This window comes from Galeopterus variegatus, unplaced genomic scaffold (assembly GCF_000696425.1).
Source record: "Galeopterus variegatus unplaced genomic scaffold, G_variegatus-3.0.2 Scaffold3190, whole genome shotgun sequence".
In the NCBI taxonomy this organism is placed as follows: Eukaryota; Metazoa; Chordata; class Mammalia; order Dermoptera; family Cynocephalidae; genus Galeopterus; species Galeopterus variegatus.
Genome location: NW_007729301.1, coordinates 191,628 through 211,617, shown reverse-complemented (window position 1 = coordinate 211,617; position 19,990 = coordinate 191,628). Strand labels below are relative to the sequence as shown.

General features: G+C 41.6%; 1 protein-coding gene across 3 annotated transcripts in view; it reads left to right on the top strand.

Annotated features, from left to right (window-relative positions):
• Positions 1–13,014, top strand: part of COPS3 (COP9 signalosome subunit 3) — a 26,137-nt gene extending 13,123 nt beyond the window's left edge. For all 3 annotated transcript variants that reach the window (XM_008584261.1, XM_008584258.1, XM_008584259.1), the window contains exons 6-12: positions 1,241–1,420; positions 2,580–2,720; positions 4,484–4,657; positions 9,243–9,329; positions 10,954–11,067; positions 12,280–12,360; positions 12,686–13,014. In XM_008584261.1, the coding sequence (XP_008582483.1) occupies positions 1,241–1,420; positions 2,580–2,720; positions 4,484–4,657; positions 9,243–9,329; positions 10,954–11,067; positions 12,280–12,360; positions 12,686–12,739 (831 nt within the window). In that variant the 3' untranslated portion in view covers positions 12,740–13,014. The remainder of the gene's footprint in view (positions 1–1,240; positions 1,421–2,579; positions 2,721–4,483; positions 4,658–9,242; positions 9,330–10,953; positions 11,068–12,279; positions 12,361–12,685) is intronic.
• Positions 13,015–19,990: the final 6,976 nt, after the last annotated feature.

Genomic DNA, 19,990 nt, shown 5'->3' with positions numbered 1-19,990 from the left:
TTTTTTTGTTTTTTTTTTTTTTTTTTTTTTTTTTTTTTTTTTTTTTTATTCCTTTTTGTCTTTTTTTACTGACCGGTAATGGGATCGCAACCCTCGGTGTCGCGCCCATACCGGGGACCGGCAAGGGGATCGCAACCCTCGGTGTTGCGCCTGCACCACGCTCAGCCAGTGAGCGGGAACCAGTCTGTATGTGGGATCCAAACCCTCGGCGGGAGCGCCGCCACACTCCCAAGCGGCGCACTCTCCAGTGTGCCACTGGGCCGGCCCGTATTTTGCTTTTTTCTTTTTAATATATCTTAGAGGTGATTCCACAGCAGTGCCTTAGAGCTGCAGAGTATTCCATAATATAGGTGTACCATAGTTTAACCAGTCTGTATGGGGTTCTTACATTGTTTCCTTAATTAATAACATGGTATGTGTATTATTTGAAACACATGTTCTAGTTTCACATGGAGATGGGCTTTCTTTTACTTTTTTAAAAATCTTTTTGTGGGCCGGCCCCGTGGCGCACTCGGGAGGGTGCAGTGCTGGGAGCACAGCGACACTCCCACCACGGGTTCGGATCCTATATTGGACTGGCCGGTGTGCTCACTGGCTGAGCGCGGTGCAGGCAACACCACACCAAGGGTTGTGATCCCCTTACTGGTCACGAAAAAGACAAAAAAAAAAAAATCTTTTTGTGATTAAGGTATAACATAAGTACAGTAAAGCATTAATCTTAACTGTATAGCTCGATGAGTTTGTAATATATCTACACTGTGGCACCATTACTAGGTATAGAACTTCCATGTGCTTGCTTTCTTGAGTAGGACAATTTCCTAAACTACTAAAAGATTCAAAAATTGAAAAGAATTAATTGAAGAAAAGACTTCTATTTTTATCCCACCATGCTGGTCTTTTTCTATTCCACAAGTTCAATGAAGAGAAAAAGGACATACTTCTTTGCTTATCTGTAAACAGACAAGTGATAACTGAGCTTATCTGTGGAGTTCTCTATTCTCAATTCGTCTGTGGGGTGCTCTATCTGCCTTACAGCTGGTTAGTTTTTTATAAAGAAATGCTATTTTATTCTGAATGGTTAAGGAAATGAAGTAATATGTTCACATTTAGATCATTTTAATTAATAAAATGTAATACAAAATAGGATTTTTGAAATTTCTGGAATCTGTGAATTTCCTCCTTCTCCTAACACCTACTAAAGTAAAATTAAAATGATGATTTAATATTACTTTGTTCACAGCTTTGTTTGCTAGCAAAATGCTTTAAGCCTGCCCTCCCTTATCTTGATGTGGACATGATGGATATCTGTAAAGAGAACGGAGCCTATGATGCAAAGCACTTTTTATGTTACTATTATTATGGCGGGATGATCTATACTGGGCTGAAGAACTTTGAAAGAGCACTCTACTTTTACGAACAGGTAATCATCTCTATAAATGTCCCTCGGTTGTTTTGAACTGTGTGACTAAAGAAGTGCTCCCTTAGATTTACAGCTGGAGTGGATTGATCCTGGGGCCTCTGGGTTTCAGGCAGAAGTCTTTTCAAAGACTGTTTCTCTGTGATCATGTGGTATTCTAATGACCATTTTCCAAAGAATATATACAAATGGCCAATAAGTACATGAAAAGATACTCATCATCATTAAGGAAATACAAATCAATACCACAGTGTAATACTAGTTTACAACCACTAGGATGGCTAGAATTTAAAAAGACAGCCAGTAACAAGTGTTGGCAAGGATGTGGAGAATTAGAATACTCATAAATGCTATTGGGATTGTAAAATGGTGCATGGCAGTTCCTCAGAATGTTAAACATAGAGTTACCACATCACCCAGCAGTTTCACTCCTAGGAATATACCCAAGAGAATTAAAGACATATGTCCACACAAAAATGTGTACACTAATGTTTATAGCAGCGTTATTCATAATAGCCAAAAGATGTAAACAACCCAAATGCCCATCAAACGAGGAATGGATAAACAAAGTGTGATATATCCACACAATGGAACATTATTCAGTCATAAAAAGGAATTAAGTACTGATATATCCATGCTACAACATGGATGAACCTTGAAAACATACTATGTTAAAGAATCCGGTCACAAAAGACCACATACTGTATGATGCCATTTATATGAACTGTCCAAAGTAGGCAAATCCATAGAGACAGAAAGAAGAATAATGGTTGCCTAGAGCTGAGGGGAGGAGCAAATGGAAAATGACTGCTAATGGGTAGGGGGCTTCTTTTTGGGAGGATGAAAATGTTCTGAAATTAGGTAGTGGTGATGGTTTTACAAAATAGTGAATATACCGGAGACCACTGAATTGTATACTTTAAAAGGGCAAATTTTATACTGTGTGAATTATATCTCAGTAAAGCTGTTAATGTTAATAAGTAAATGAATAATAAATAATGTTAATAAAAAATAATGGATGTCAGTATAGACCAGTGGGATAGGAAAAAACTTGACATTAAATACAAGTATTGTTGCTTTGTAATTAAAGTGATACATGTAGGCAATGGTTTGCTGCTACAGTGTGCTCTCTCTTCACACTAAACATTCTTCTCTTGCTCAGGCTATAACTACTCCTGCCATGGCAGTCAGTCATATCATGTTGGAATCATATAAAAAGTATATTCTAGTGTCTTTGATATTACTTGGCAAAGTACAACAGCTACCAAAATACACGTCTCAGATTGTGGGTAGATTCATTAAGGTGAGTTTTTAAAATAAAACTAATTTCTTACACGAACATTTTGAGTACATAAATTGTACAAAAAATATATATATTGTAATGATCTAGTTCTGCAATTTTATTTTATGGTGATTTAGCTTCTAGTTAGCAGACATTTACTAGGTGTCTGCTGGAAGCTGCAGGCAGTCAGAATCTCTAACTCCATTCCAGTCCGTATACATTCTCATCACCTGATTGGATCCTGTTTTCAAATTTTGCTCTAGGTAGCTATAGATGTTTAAGGTCCTATAAGGGTTGATTTTTTTTTTCTTCTTCTTGTATTTCTTTATTACATTTTAGCAAAAATACTGAAAAAGCAGTACTGATTTGATTGAACTCTCATTTGCCCCAGTATTGGGAAATCTTACTAGAGCTCCCAGATGAAGAGTACAAGCTCTACTCACTGAACTTTGTTTCAGTTCTCACTGACAACCCATCTTTGGGACCATGTTGAAATATTACACTACTTATTTAAAAAAATTTTAAATATATGCTTATGGTTTTTAAAATTTTGAGAAGTTTAAAAGGGTTATAAAGTCTGTGGTCATACCACCCTGAATGTGCCTAATCTCATCTGATCTTGGAAGCTAAGCAAGGTTGTCAGGCCTGGTTAGTACTCCGATGGGAAACCTCCTAGGAATACTGGGTGCTATAGGCTGTCTTGCTTTCTTTTTTTTTTTTAAAGGGTTATGAGGTCACAATCATTTTGATAACAATTTCACCCTGATCCTCCTTGTTCAAAACTCAAAATTTTCAGATGTCAATCTAAATATCTTCCCGATTAGAAGATTTTCCTGCTGGCTTGTTGAAGGTAGCCAAGTGTCCTTTGCCTAAGAGCCCTGTTGTGGTTCTCCGGGCTCTAGTCAACCTAGTTCCAGGATGAGGGGGAAGGGAAAGCTGGTTAAGAGAGCTCCCTGGACTCCCATGGAAGAGTGATGGGCAGTGTAGGTTTAAGGCAGATTTACTCAAATTATTTTGGAGAACTCCTGTGGGTCCTTCAGTGGCCCCTGAGCCGGCTTTTATAAAGTGATGTCTTATGGCTTGAGGATGTCATTCACAAGAATGAGTAATTTATTTATGATGGTATCATAAACAGTGAAAAGAACAGATTTCAGAGTCAGAGAGGTGGGTTTAAGTCCAGTTTCTACCCTTTGGTAGTGCTCCTCAGGACTACTCCACATTCTCTTGGACCTCTGCCCCAGTTTCTTAATATTTAACATAAAGCGATAATATGTATAAAATGCCTAAAGCAGCTCAGGCTCTCAGTAGGTGCTCAGCCACTGCTAGCTCTCTTGTTCCTATCTTCGTACTTGCTAGCAAAAGTAGCAGATTGTTCCATGCATCTGGTGACGTGTATGTGTGTGAGAGAGGGGGAGAGTTGGGAATGATGGAAATTTTGCCTTCTTTCTTCCCAGTATAATTTATCAATAGAAGGCAACAGAACCACTTATAGAGAAAAAAAGACATGCATGCCTTCACTAAATTCAGTAGACCTTCAGCTGCTATGCAGTTATTTGTTCTGTACTACAAAGTTTTATTGACAATAAATAATTCCATAGTGAATCTCTATCCCTGGTCTTAAAAACTAGGCATTTGCTTTGGACAAATTATAATTTGTGACCTAACAACAATATGGAATGTACTTCCTCAAAACACAATACCATATGTTTTGTTTTTTGCTTCCTGTACAAATTTTAGTCTTCTAAAGTTTTAATCTAATTTTTTTCCCACCTTCACACTTTTAGCCTCTTAGCAATGCATACCATGAGTTAGCACAAGTTTATTCAACCAATAACCCCTCAGAACTCCGAAACTTGGTGACCAAGCACAGTGAGACTTTCACTCGTGATAACAACATGGGCCTGGTGAAGCAATGCTTGTCGTCTCTTTATAAGAAGAACATTCAGAGGCTAACAAAGGTGAGGAAAGTGCTGTCCCAGGCGGCATCTCCCTACTCCCCCTGGCCTTGTTCCTCTTCTCTTTTCCTTTTCATTGCTGAGGAAGCAGTTACAGGCATAAAGTAGGGCAGGATTTCTGTATGAAGAGAAAACTCCCATTGCGATTGGTTTCTTAGAAAGAGTTTGATTTATACCTTTTGGTCTTTTTAGGGCTAGAGCAGGGTATTGGAGAAGAGGAGCAGGTGAAGAGGAAGAAAGGTAGGAGATGTGGCTCCATTGGAAGGCAAAGAAAGGTAGCCTTAGAGAGGTCACAAACTCCAGATGGGCAGGTGGGGGGACAGTAGTGATGTAGACCTGCGTTCCTCGTGACCAGCCTTAGAACCTCTCAGGCTGTGCTGATCTCCATTTGAACTTCTTGTTTGAACATAATGCTACTCTGACATTATTATTTAGACCAGGGTTGTAGGAGCTGTGTGCAGTTGAATTCTAATATGTAAGCAAATTATATAATTTTCATTTTCAAGATGAAAATGACTGATGGTTTTTGATTATAGAAAATATGCTTATTATCAAATGTTCAATAAGTACAGAAAAGTATAAAAAGAAAAGTGAAATCTTATGTGTGTTACGAAGGCACACACTACAAGTAACAGGAATCCTACTAAGAGTGGCTTACACAAGTAGAGGATGCTTTTTTCTCTTGAGAAGAAGTCTGGTTAGAGATTCAGCAGTTCACAGCAGGTGAGCACATGGTGACTCTCCCCGTGCATATCCTCTGCCCTGTGTCCCCCATGGCGATGGTGGGAGAGGAAGCTGAGGAGCCAGAAGAGGGGCTGTTTGTTGCTAGGCTACCCGGTAACAGACAATAGACCATAGATGTGATGAGCTGGGGCAGGTGACTTCCCTTAGTTCCCTGAAGAAGTTAAAAGTTAAAAGTAGGTGGGAGTAGTTGTGGAGGAAGGCAGACCACATGAGGACAAATGCTTCCAAGGAGAAGAGGCAGGAAGGTAGGAGATGACCACTGAGCAAGAGAAAGAACTCCTTCCAAATATTCTAGAGAGAGTAACTGCAGCTTCCTGACTGACATAAGGAAATCAGCAGAGAATTTGTAAAAAGTTAATTTGTGAGAGGAAAATAAAGAATGTGAAAGAAAAAGCAAATCAACAAAGATCAAAAACAAATGTAACCTGTCAGCTAGAGAAAAACCAGCTTGACCCACAGGCTAAAAAGACCAGGATCGGGCCAGCCCGTGGCTCACTCGGGAGAGTGCAGTGCTGATAACACCAAGGTGACGGGTTCGGATCCTATATAGGGATGGCCGGTTGGCTCACTAGCTGAGCGTGGTGTTGACAACACCAAGCCAAGGGTTGAGATCCCCTTACCGGTCATCTTTTTATAAAAAAATAAAATAAAATAAAATAAAAAGACCAGGATCTAAGAGATTCAAGGTAACGAACGAGCAGCCTAATTCTCTGCACAAAATTTTCTTTTGGGGTCAGGTGCTACCAAAACCATCCTAAGTAAATTCCTGTCTCTCACCATCAAGAGGTAGCCATTAAAAAATAGCTGCACCCAGTTTGTGACTAGTACTTCAGGTTTAGATAAAAGAATCCAAATGTTAACAAGGATAAAAGGTGGTGCACGTTCAGAGATATGTTAAATTGCAGAATGGCAAATGAAAGTTAAATGAAGAATTAGAACTTAAGAGATCTAAAAAGTAGGCTTCTCTGCAAAAATGATCAATTAACTATCTGTGAAATACTCAACCACAGTTGCTCATTTTGGAATAAGTTGGTAGCTTATAATTTAAGAAGTCAGTATAGTAAAATGCAGTTTTTTATTTGGATAGGATAAATCCAAAACAAGAGTTTGACCAGACAAACAGGAAGGGTCTGGACATGGTCATTCCAGGACTGGGGCAGTGGCCACAAAGTCACCAGTGTCCTGGGTCCTTCATGTGCTGACTCCTGGTGGGTTGTGGTACACTGGGCTCACAAGCACTGCTGAGGGGAGCCCGGGGGCCACTGTAAGGTGTGGTAGACAGGGATGGTATCACTAAAAGATGTGTCTAGTCAGGTTAAATCTTGGATGGTGGCTGCTACACTTCTGGCATCATGTACTAGTACCAGAATAATAGAATGGGGAAACATCAAAGGATTTTCTAGCCAAGTTAGTCTCTTACTAGAAAACGTCAGAAAATCAAAAGCTTTTCAAGAACTCTTAATAGGTAGACTGCATCAGTGTTGGTGATGGAACTGTGTCCTTTGGCATTGCTGGCTGGAAGACTGCTAGAGGCAAGGGGGTATGGCATTGCGGTTAAATCAGCCATCTCTGATGCTGAGAAATGACTCTGTATTAATGTTTGGTGGATGTTTTTCTAGATTCTTCTTGTTGCTCTGTCTCTCTCTCTCTTCTATGTGTGTGCATAGACACTCCCTATTATATGTAATTGGGATCATACTTTACATGCTATTCTTTTTTTTTTTTTTTTTTGAAAGTTGACCGGTAAGGGGATGTTAACCCTTGACTTGGTGTTGTCAGCACCACACTCTCCCAAGTGAGCCACAGGCCGGCCCCTTTACATGCTATTCTTTAACTGGCTTTCTTTTTTAATATGCTTCTTTGAACAATGCACCTCTCAGGCTGGCCCGGTGGCGCACTGCTACAGTGCACCGCTTGGGAGCGTGGTGGCGCTCCCGCCGAGGGTTCGGATCCCACATACAGACCGGTTCCCGCTCACTGGCTGAGCGAGGTGCGGGCGCAACACCGAGGGTTGCGATCCCGTTGCTGGTCCCGGTCCGGTACGGGCGCAACACTGAGGGTTGCGATCCATTGCCGGTCACGAAAAAAGACAAAAAAAAAAATAGGAACAATGCACCTCTTTCCATGGCAACATAAGCCTTTATCACAGTTACCTTACATAGTAGTCCCTTGTATGAATGGATCATAATTTATTCAGCTAGTCTTCTATTGATGGACAGTCAGGTGGAAGTTTCTATTTATTTTGAAATGGGAAAAATGGTAGTTTTATGTATAAGGGTACCTCAAAGAGTTCATGGAAAGATTTGCATTATCTTTTAATTCTATTTTTCTGTGAACTTTTTGAAGTACCCTCATATTTAAAAATGTTTAGTTTTGAGTCTTTGTGTTAAATTACTTATGTACTGAAAATTATTAATAGTTTCAATTTCTTGGGTGCCATTTTTCGAACTAAAGTACATATATATATATATATTTTGATCATTGGCTTATCAGGAATTTCTAAGATCAGGGTTTTAACATGTCAGCTTTAAAAATGACATTGCTGCGCCGGCCCGGTGGCACACTGGAGAGTGTGCTGCTTGGGAGCGCGATGGTGCTCCCGCCGAGGGTTCGGATCCCATGTGGAGACCGGTTCCCGCTCACTGGTTGAGCGCAGTGCGGGCGCAACACCGAGGGTTGCGATCCCGTTGCCGGTCCCTGGTACGGGCGCGACACCGAGGGTTGCGATCCCGTTGCCGGTCCCTGGTACGGACGCGACACCGAGGGTTGCGATCCCGTTACCGGTCAGTAAAAAAGAGACAAAAAGGGAAAAAAAAATGCCATTGCTGTAAATATTGCCAGCTGCCATTAAAAAGGAGCTCTTAATTTGTTCCTGAAAGGGAGCACTTTCATCAAATCTCAAGCAGAGCATGAACCACAAGTGTGTAGCCTCTCTTTTGTTTAACTCCCTCATTTGTTTAAAATTTTTAACTTTGAATTTTGAAAGATGAATGTGATTTAAAATTTTATTTTATTTAATAGATAACACATTTACAAAACAAAATTCAAAAGATGTAGAAGTCTCCATAATGACGTACATATCTTAGATCCCTTTTCAGTTCATAGAATGTCATCACTTTTTATTCTTTTTACAACAGCATTGTGGTCCATTTGCATATCTGTGCTAGACTCAATCAGTCCTCTGTTGTTAGACATCGAGGTGGTTTCCAATCTTTTACTATGGTAAACACCATTACAGTGAATACCATGCACATAGGTCATTTCATACATATAGGAAAGTATGTGTAGGATACATTTCTAAAAGGAAAACTCTAGGTCAAAGGATAAGGGATGCTGTTGGCTTGTCTTCCATAGAATTGTACCTGTGTACATTCTTGCCAGCTCTGTGTGGAGGGGTGTATTTCCTAATACCATTACTAGCACAGAGTCTAGCCAGACATTCAGAGCTTCTGCAAACTGATAGGTGAAAAAGGAAATCTTAGTGTAGTTTTACTTTATATTTTTCTAATTATAAGTGAAACAGTATTTTCTACATGTTAGAGAACGCTTTGATTTCCTTTTCTGTGTTTGTATATAGTCTTTGCTCTTCGTGGATTTTGAGTTTTTGGTCTTTTTCTTACTGTTTTCTAAAAGCGTGCAGGTGTGTGTGTATGTGTGTAAAATTAACCCTTTGTCATTACTCCTCTAGAAAATGATGACTAAAACCACTGGGTTCATCAGTATCAAGTCATCTTCACAAACGGAAATTTATTTTGTACAGCAATGGAAAGAACTCTGTACATATTTAATAAAATGTCTTCCTCCATTGCTTCTACCTGTGATTAATTCTGCTTCTGACTTTCAGACCTTTCTAACACTATCGTTACAAGATATGGCTAGTCGTGTGCAATTATCTGGACCTCAAGAGGCAGAAAAGTATGTTCTACACATGGTAAGTGTGTTTTTATTATTTAAAAAATTAATTTAGTGGAGCTTTGTCCTTGTAGAAGTAACAGGTGTTTGTTATGGAAAATATAATATCTTGGGGTTTTTTGTTTTGGTTTTTTTGGCGGCTGGCCAGTATGGGGATCTGAACCCTTGACCTTGATGTTACAACACCATGTTCTAACCAACTGAGCTAACTGGCCAGCCTCCCATTATAGAAAATATGAAAAAGAAGAAAGGCAAGAGAACATCCAAAGTCAACCACTATTGACATTCTGGTCTATTTCCTTATGTTTTCCAGTCATAGTGTACTCAGATGATATACACCACAGTTGTGTCCTATTTGTGCTCCTTATTATATTTACATATTCTCATTATCATAGTTTTGTAAACCTCATTTACCTCATTTAAACCTCATCAGCAGTGGTAGAAAAGTTCTTTTTTTTTTTTTTTTTTTTCCTTTTTGTCTTTTTTCGTGACCGGCAACGGGATCGCAACCCTCAGTGTTGCTCCCGCACCTCGCTCAGCCAGTGAGCGGCCGGTCTGTATGTGGGATCCGAACCCTCGGCGGGAGCACTGCCGCACTTCCCAAGCGGCGCACTGTAGCAGTGCGCCACCGGGCCGGCCCGGTAGAAAAGTTCTTGAAGGATCAGATGATAATTTCCACCAGGGTGAAACGAAAATGTGTTAGGGTTTCACTTTTAAAAATGCAATGGCAGGGCCGGCCCAGTGGCACACTCGGTAGAGTGCGGCGCTTGGGAGCGCGAATGCGCTCCCGACGAGGGTTCGGATCCCATATAGAGACCGGTCTGCTCACTGGTTGAGCACAGTGCGGACGCGACACCGAGGGTTGCGATCCCATTGCCGGTTGCGGTACGGGCGCGACACTGAGGGTTGCGATCCCGTTACTGGTCACGAAAAAAGACAAAAAGGAAAAAAAATGCAATGGCAATGTAAATTATATCTCAGTGAAACTGATGTTTAAAAACACAAGGGCACCTTAAAAACATTTAAAAAAAAAAAAAAAAACATTATGCTAAGTGAAGCCAGACACAAAAGACCACATAGTGTATGGTGCCATTTATAGGATATATCCAAAATAGGCAACTGCATACAGACAGAAAGCAGACTAAGTGGTTGCCAGGTGCTGAGAGGAGGAGGGAATGGGGAGTGGCTACTGATGGGTTTCCTTTTGAGGCAATGAAAATGTTTTGGACCTAGATAGAGCGGGTGGTTGCACAGTATTGTGAATGAACTAAATGCCACTGAATTGCTTATTTTAAAATGATTGATTATGTTATATGGATTTCACCTTAGTAAAAAAAAAAAATGCAAGGGCAGGGATGTGTGTGTGTGTGTGTGTGTGTGTGCACACGCACGTGTTTTATGTGAGTGAGAGAGAAAGTGGGAAAGAGGGAGGGCTTTGCACCCGTTAGCATCTATAATGGTACCTAGCATATAGTAGGTGTCCAGTAAATAGAGGTTGAATAAACTTGGTGCTTAAAAATACACATACAAGTTTATGTATTTTCTGTCCTTTCCCTGATTATATAAAATAATATAACAAATATATACTGTATATTCACATAGTGTTTGGGTCTAAACTGCTTTCCTGATTTATTTTTCTGTAGATAGAAGATGGTGAAATTTTTGCAAGTATTAATCAGAAGGATGGTATGGTCAGTTTCCACGATAACCCTGAAAAATATAACAACCCAGCCATGCTTCATAACATCGATCAGGAGGTAAGCATGAATGCCATTCACCGTTTCTGATTGATGGTTGACATGTTGTATTTGAAATACTGCTCCTATGCTTTAGGAAAATTTTACTTTTTTTTTTTTTTTTTTTTCGTGTCCGGCAACGGATCGCAACCCTCGGTGTTGCGCCCACACCTCGCTCAGCCAGTGAGCGGGAACCGGTCTGTATGTGGGATACGAACCCCCGGCAGGAGCGCCACCGCGCTCCCAAGCGGCACACTGTAGCAGTGCGCCACCGGGCCGGCCCGGAAAATTTTACTTTTAAATACAGGTAGTTTCCAATCTAGAAACATCTTAGTTCCTAGAAAATTAATTTCGAAATGGGCTGCTTAATACTCTTCCAGATCATATGGCTGTAAATAAATGGTGAGTTAGATTTCCCAACTAACTTACCAAAACCTATTCTAATTCCGACAACACTTAGAGGGTCTAATAAATTTTTATCTATACCCAACTGCCAGTTGTAGTGTAGAGCCTTGTTTCTGTGGTAAATGTATGCGGAGTTTCAGGTTGAGAAGTCAGGAAACATCTCTCCCTGTTTCAGGAGCAGAATTGGGGTGGCTGGAGAAGGAGAGGAGCAAAGCCATCCCTGAAGGTCCCCGTCAATCAGCAGTGTGGGTTCAGTAGCAGCCACCTCTGCATCTCCTGAGGGCGAGCTGCTTTGAGCACCTCTCTGGGTTTTGGGGTGTGAAGTGGGGTCATATGGGAAGTCTGTGTTTCTCATCTATGAGTAGGGAAATTATTGAACAAATGTTAAATCTCAGAAACCTAAAAGTAACATACAGTAACATAGGATACCTCCATAGTCCCTTTTGTGCAATTTTAAAGTTTTTTTTTTTAAAGCCTAAAAACGGAAGTTTTTTAGGTAACTCATTTGATGGCAAAATGTCACCTGAAATGATGTATAGTCTTTATTTATCTCACTTAGTGTGAATATACTTCAGTTTCACTGCAAAAGATATGAATGTATTTGATGATGGGATACTGCCTAGACCCTGCTGGGATGTTAGGTAATAGCACTTGTACCGTATTAGCTTTCTGAATTGAAAATATTCTGACTCCAAAACCCATGTGGCCACAGGGGTTTCAGATCAAGGGATTGTGAACCTATAGCACCCATGTTAATAGTCTAGGTTAAAAAGGATGTAACTGACCTAAATTGCTTACCAACCACATTTAAACATGTCTGTCATGCAGATGTTGAAGTGCATAGAACTGGACGAACGGCTGAAGGCCATGGACCAGGAGATTACAGTGAACCCCCAGTTCGTGCAAAAGGTGATTAGGGGTTCCCCTCATTATAAGAAGTGTGCAGGGTAGAAAAGGAGGGGTGTTGCCACATCAGGCATGGGATAACCTGGTTTCAGGCTATTAAATATTTAGTTGCCCAATGTTCTTGAAAACCTTTATCAATAAAGTCACAGAGAAGTACTTGTGGAAGTATGATTAGAGGGTGGTTCCTAGAATTGTCTGCTGTTGCAATTCACAAGGTGGCTTTCCTCTGAGGGGGACGGGATAAGTAGCTGGTGTTCTTGTTTGGGACTGAATGGAAACCCTTGACAAAGGCAAATGTAAACACACTGCCTCACTCTCCCCTTTACAGAGTATGGGCTCACAAGAAGATGATTCAGGAAACAAACCATCCAGTTACTCTTGAAACTAACACCCATCGTGAGTTAAACAAGAGAAACCATCACCTTGGCCAGTGGCAAGTGGTAGGAGGGCAGCAGGGAGAACCAAGCCTGTTTCACCTGGACATTAAGAAATTAACTTTGTTTTGACATCTTCAGTCCTATGTGCTTTCAGAAAACCATTCTCTCTGCAAAGAAAGGAAAAAAATTTTCAAACTTTAAAGTCTGTTGTGGATTTATTTATCCTCAGATTATTGTTGTTAATGCATTAAATCTACCTTTTTGTTTTAAATTCCTTGAATATTGAAGTGTCTTCTATATCACTTTTTTCACCTCTGAAAAGTTTGTAATGAACACATTTATTGTGAATAGTAGTAGTGGGATTTTAGGAATTTTTGGAGGATTTGAATCCAAGAGGTGACAGAAACAAACAGCAAAACACAAATAAAGCTGAGAGAATTCATAAGGCATAATAAGGTAATTTTCAAAATTAGGACTAACATGCATTTTAGTGAAAGTATGTGTTGTGAATTTTAAGATGCTGTTGGCTCTTAAGCACTTTGGTGTGTGCTACATTTAAGCCTTGAGAATGGCTTTTTTCTCCTCTCTACTTAGATTATAGTTGTTACGAGACAAATGGCAGGCTTTCCCACTTTCTTTTCAGGTAAGCTGCACAGGTGCATTTGGATTATGTTGAGGGCCCCTCGCCCCATAGGACTTTGGACTAGGATTCACTGATTCAGCCCCGGAATGGTGTGGAGACTTTGTAAAATGTAGTCAGATTAAAACACATCAAATTTGGTCCTTAAAAAGCATTTCTCTCTGGCTGGCAACATTCACTTTTTTAAATGTGTCAAGCTCTGTGGTAAATCACATTTTCATTATTTATAAAAAGATACTCTTGTACTGCTAGTCACCAAAAAAAAAAAAAAGAAAAAAAGAGATCCTATTGAACACCACGAGTCACATAAAAAGCTTTAAACCCCCCTTTCCATATTGTACTGTGTGATTCTGGGGCTAGATCTCTAGCAAACCAGCAGGAAGGAGACTAGAAAGCTAGGGAGGAGGAAAAGACAGGCTCCTTGCCACCTGCTTCTGTTGAGCAGGATGGCCCAGGCAAGGATGTTTCCAGCGTCAGCAGTTCCAGTTGACAGTTTCCCCAGTGCTCCGAGAATCAGCCTCAGTGCACCCCCAGGTGGCAGGCTTCCCCATCTCCCCACACAGAAGTCAGGGAACCAGTTCCACTGAGCTTCTCCTTCAGAAGTCTAAGTTCTATTAATCCCCTAAGGGCAGGTATCAGCTTTCTGCAGTTCCTACCTTGGGAGGCTTTTTTTCCTTCTCCAATACCTGGTTGATAGCTCTATTAAAGAAACTGGCGAGTGGTTTCTCTCCTGACAGGAGTTACTTTTGAAAATCTTATGGGGTCAAGGACATGCATGGCCTCATTTGTTCCTAAGAAGAGAGTATTTTGGGACTTCGCACCTGCTACCTCTGAGAATTATGTTGTCTGGGCTCTGCCTGTTTCTTGCTTTGGGAAAGTTACCAGGCTGTGCTTGCTGCATGCATAATTAAGATAGCCTTAGCTGAAGCTTTGTATTTATTCTCAGCAGCAAATTAATTTGTAAAATGTTTACTTAAGAATACCTCTGGCATTTTTTTTTTTTTTTTTTTAAGATGACCGGTAAGGGGATCTTAACCCTTGACTTGGTGTTGTCAGCACCACGCTCAGCCAGTGAGCAAACCGGCCATCCCTATATGGGATCCGAACCCGTGGCCTTGGTGTTATCAGCACCACACTCTCCCAAGTGAGCCACGGCCGGCCCCTACCTCTGGCATTTTTTTTTTCCTTTTTGTCTTTTTTACTGACCGGCAACAGGATCGCAACCCTCGGTGTCGCGCCTGCACCACGCTCAGCCAGTGAGCGGGAACCGGTCTCAACATGGGATCCGAACCCACGGCGGGAGCGCCGCCACACTCCCAAGCGGCGCACTATCCAGTGTGCCACCAGGCCGGCCCCTACCTCTGGCATTTTGATGGCGAATTTGCACTTAGAGGATTACAGCAGTTCTGAGCACCAAGGCTGTGGCCTTGGATTGGTGTTCATTAGGAGGACCTACTAGTTTTCTGAGGATTTTTCAAGTTTTTCTTTTCATGGTAATCTCAAATGTTATTAATACTCTGGTTTAATGAGAATAATTGACTGCCCTCAGAATCCAGTACTTGCATTACATTTGTATTTCTATTTGGATTGATGCCAAAGGAACCTCCCAAAGTAACAATGTCTAATTTTTAATATAGACTCTCAATGGGTAGGCTTGGTCTGAGAGATCTCCAGTTTGGAATTTGTCAGTCAGTATAAGGTATTCTTTAAAGAAACATCTGGTTGCATGCTTTTGAAATGGCAGTAGATGTTTTCTGAACCAAAAACTGGTACTAATGGGCAATAAAGTACTGGGATTTTTCTGCCATGTGTGGATGGCACCTTCTTTACTTTGTTTAGTAAAACAAAGTCCCAGGCAAAGCTAAGTTATAGCCCATTACTGTGAAAGATACCAACTAGCCTCAGTAACAGGACAGTGCCTGTGTAAACCAATCAGGGACAACTTTTACAAAGATACTTTTAGCAAATCATTTGGCAGAGTTGGGGAAAGTTAAGTTTTAGCTTTTTAAGTACACTGAACTGTTGGTGTTCATTTGTGAACCTACCTTGTTCTGTTTCCCTCCTCTGCCTGTGCCAACGGTCAAGTTATATTACAATTCTCTCTTGTTATTTGCTTTTCTTTTTTTTTTTAAAGATGACCAGTAAGGGGATCTTAACCCTTGACTTGGTGGTGTCAGCACCACGCTCTCTGAAGTGAGCAAACTGGCCATCCCTATATAGGGATCTGAACCCGTGGCCTTGGTGTTATCAGCACCACACTCTCAAGTGAGCCATGGGCCAGCCCTCTGTTATTTGCTTTTCCAAGATGAAGGTTTGGGTTTGTATGTTTTTTGTGTGTGTGTGTGTGTGTGTGTGTGTCTTTTATCTTTTTTTCCGTGTCCGGCAACGGATCGCAACCCTCAGTGTTGCCCCTGCACCGGACCGGGGACCGGCAACGGGACTGCAAACCTCGGTGTTGCTCCCGCGCCTCGCTCAGCCAGTGAGCGGGAACCGGTCTGTATGTGGGATCCGAACCCTCGGGTGGGAGTGCCGCCGCGCTTCCCAAGCGGCGCACTATCCAGTGCGCCACCGGGCCGGCACTGGGTTTGTATGTTCTAAAGTTTCTGGGTTGCAACTTGAAATGGCAGCCAATTTGTGGAAGATGTTATTTGCACATAAGCCTGAGCAGTTGCAAAGGGCCCAGAGAAAACAAATGATTGGGTAAATCAGGTATCTGTAAACAGGAAAATGTGATGGCTATCTTTTTAGGCAGTTGAATTACCTAATGATGATGAACAAAGACAAAATCCTTTCTGTATCCTTTCCTAAAATCAAAAGCTGAAATCAGAGAACTTTTGCTGATTGCAAAGGTTTTTAATAAGTCTGAATCCATAGACTGGATCCATGGTTGTTTACCGGACTAAACAAAAACCACTTGGTATTTAACAGGCAGCTAGTATTAGATTAAAACATAAAGGCCTAGCAGTTGAATTCTAATTGGGGAAGGGAGGTTAATTTTTAAAAGCTTACAGAAATTGCTATGGTAAAAAATACTAAGTTGATCCTAGTGGCTTTTAAAATTTTATTGGACTACAAATAGTTCATGCCTTGCAACTGGCTGGACACCTTATATGCAGTTGATTGTCTAGTTACCTACAACCTCAACTTGACTTAGAAATGGTGCGTGAAGGGCCGGCCTGTGGCTCACAGTGTGGTGCTGATAACACCAAGGCCACAGGTTCGGATCCCTATATAGGGATGGCCGGTTGGCTCACTTGGGAGAGCGTGGTGCTGACAACACCAAGTCAAGGGTTAACATCCCCTTACTGGTCATCTTTAAAAAAAAAAAAAAAATGGTGCGTGAGTTCCACCTTTTGCAATGTTACCACATTGCTTGCTGCCTTTCAGCAGCTGGCCAGACCCCCAAACCATTAAACACATCTAAAAACACAGAAAATGTTTTATTGGTTGTTAGAAGAAATGAAAGCTTAGATTATTAATTATTTTTATAACAGGGAATCTGTTATAGTAACCTTAAAATAATGAGATGTGATTTAAAATATTAGATTTAATTGCTTACAAATGAAATACACTCCTTCCTGAAACTGAAAACTGAATCAGCAACATGGTGCTTTGACTCAAAGATAAAGCCCAATCCTACAGCTACATGAGAGCATATGTTGGTAAGAGTACATCTAAACACCTCTAAGGGAAGTTTCAGAATGAGACTTGCCTTTTCTCTATTCACTTGGCTCTATGGTCTTGGCAAATGGTATCATGGAAGTGATTGGTCAGTCTGGATGCTCCCTTGTAGTAAGAAGATGGGAAAGTATCAGGACATCTTTAATTCTAATCAAGCCTGCTTCAGTGATGGAAAAAACATCTTCTGGACTGTATAAGTGCCAGGCAGTAGTATATCCAATGCTTTGGATAACATTTCATACAATTTCTATCATGGGATAGAAGCTCTGAGGTCAGCATCGTATTTCAATTGGTTGCTAATTGTTAGACGTTATTGCCAGCTTTGCTCTCTGAAGTGAAGCTTTTCTGCTAAGTTTTAATTGACTTTTCACTGATAATGTTGGGTACATTTTCTGACTTCTAAAATGTCCCTTTCGTTGAGTGTCCTTGAAAGTTTATACCCTGAGAGTCCAGTTTAATTAACCCTTGGTACAATTCACTGGGGCAAGGATTTGGCAGTAGTTTTTAGTTTTTAACAGATTTGTAGGTTTCCCAATAGTACTTTAAAAAGTTAGTGGAAAAATGGAATTAAGATGATACAAATCCTTTGGTGAACTTTTTGAAGACCCCGGGTATTTTAGAAAACACCGTGTAAAGAGGTAGGTGGCTGAAGCCCGTGGTGTTGAGAAAGGTACTAGTGGCATAAGTTGAGCCCAGCTGTGGTGAGTGCATATTGAATTTCATTGAAAATGGCAGTGCTCAAATAACCTTCCTGCACGTGGGCTCTCCGTTAGCCTGTCACCGTGGGAAAAAAAGGATCATCTGAGCAAGGTGGTGGCTTCACTAACCAATTGAAAAAGGTAATTCCTGGAACTAAGGTTATTAAAAAAAAAAAAAAAAAAAAAAAAAAAAAAAACTCGATCTTGGTTTAAAACCTCACTAGCAAATTAGTTTCAAGAGCACCACTAAGAGAAATGGGAAAAAACAGGATTACAAGGGGGAAAAAAACAAAACAAAACTGATTGAATAGAAGATACAGTTGGTTTTTGTTTTTTGGGTTTTTTTTAATAAAAAAGATATTACTCTCTTTGTTAAAAACAGCAGGGCTAGTCGGTTAATTCAGTTGGTTAGAGCTTGGCTTTGTAAACACCAAGGTCACAGGTTCAGATCCCCCTACCGGCCAGCCGCCAAAAAAGAAACAAATAGATTAAATATATAAAAATGGCCATAGTCACTAATTGAAATTTGCGGGAAGTTTTGTAAGTTTTTTGCTTATTAGTGTGGAAATCAGTTAATCAGTTTTCTGCTCAGAATTGCAGGGATGGCCATTTTCAGCGTGAATCCTGCTCACTTTGACAAATGTTGGAAATTTTTTTTTTTTTTTTTTTGGAAATTGGGAAGCACAGGTACGAGGTGGCCACAAACACTTCTCGCACCTTTTCACTAAGGCTCTCAAAGCATTCTGCAAACTCAATAAGACCGAAGTATCTACACTGTTGAAGGTAGGAGTATAAACAGAATTTTAAATCAGTATACCTCTGTGTTTTGTTTTATTGCTTCAAAAATTATCTTGTGACTTACTAGCCGATAAATTAAGTTTGTGCTGTCCAATGTCAGGAGGAATTGGATTAAATATAGTTGGTATAAATAAACAAACAGGCAACGCCTAACCTGGTAACTCCAGTCATACTCTTTAACCTTTACCAAGCCAGGAAGAGAAGGTAGAAAACAAGCTATAATTTCGTTTTCTCACGTCGCCATTTCAACATAACATGGAAATCCAAAGAAAAAGAAAGAAATGACCTTTGTGACCTCAAAAATGCAACCACCCGATCCTATGCAAAACGGCTGAGGCTCTTCTTACAGCCCTTCCTGATGACCGCACCCTGGACACCTGCTGGGACCGCAGCTGTGGCTAGAAGTCTCTGGATTAGCCCCGCACCAGGTGGCAGCTCCCGGTTCAATACTCAGCTCTCCCTAAGCTCTCACTGGAAGTACCACATTACTGCATGCACTAATCGCTTTAAAATTAATTTTTATTTTTTTAAACATGACCGGTAAGGGGATGTTAACCCTTGACTTGGTGGTGTCAGCACCACGCTCTCCCAAGTGAGCCAACCAGCCATCCCTATGTAGGATCCGAATCCATGGCCTTGGTGTTATCGGCACTGCACTCTCCCTAGTGAGCCACGGGCTGGCCCTAAAATTAATTTTTAAGTAACCAAACTGAACAACAGGCGCCAGGCTTTAAGAAAATAGTCAATAATCAATTTGCTTTCTAAAAACTTGGATGCTCTGCGTGGGTGGGTGAGTGGAAGGAGGGAAAAGGAGCGGGTGAGTCATGCACATGCGCGGTCCCGCCCGGCCACGGGGCGCCTGGGCGTCCCTCACATCACGGGACGGCCGCCCGCCCGCACCCTCCACCGCCTAATGTAGGGAGAAGAACGGTCCATTGGCGATTTAATAAAAACCAACGGTGGAGCCAGACGAACAGTACATTGCTCTTACAACGTTCACCTCTTTTCCTCTGAGGTGTGGGCAGGGAGTCTTTCGCTGGTCATATTTTCGGTCCAATCTCTTTAAAATGGTTTTTAAATTTTAGCATCCCCCCGCGCATGAAATGGTTTCCTCCAGCAGCCCCAGCCAGTGCGGCCTGAACCACTCTGCACCTCTCGGCGGGGGAGAGCAGCATGGGGGCGGCGAAAGAGGGAGGTGGCGGGCCGCTGCTCTTGGTTCCCCGCCAGACTTTGGAGCTGTGGTACTCAGGCTGAGTTCCGGGCGTGCGAGACTGGGCGAGGCCCCACCCGCCTGGCGGGGCGGGGCGCGCTCCTATCCCTGCGCCTCCCCCGCGGAGCTGAGAAGATGGTACGGCCCGGCCGAGTCACGCGCCTCGGGCTGGAGACCCGGCTGCCGGGGCCGCTGGGACCGCGGTGAGTGTGGTGGCGCGGGGTCGGCC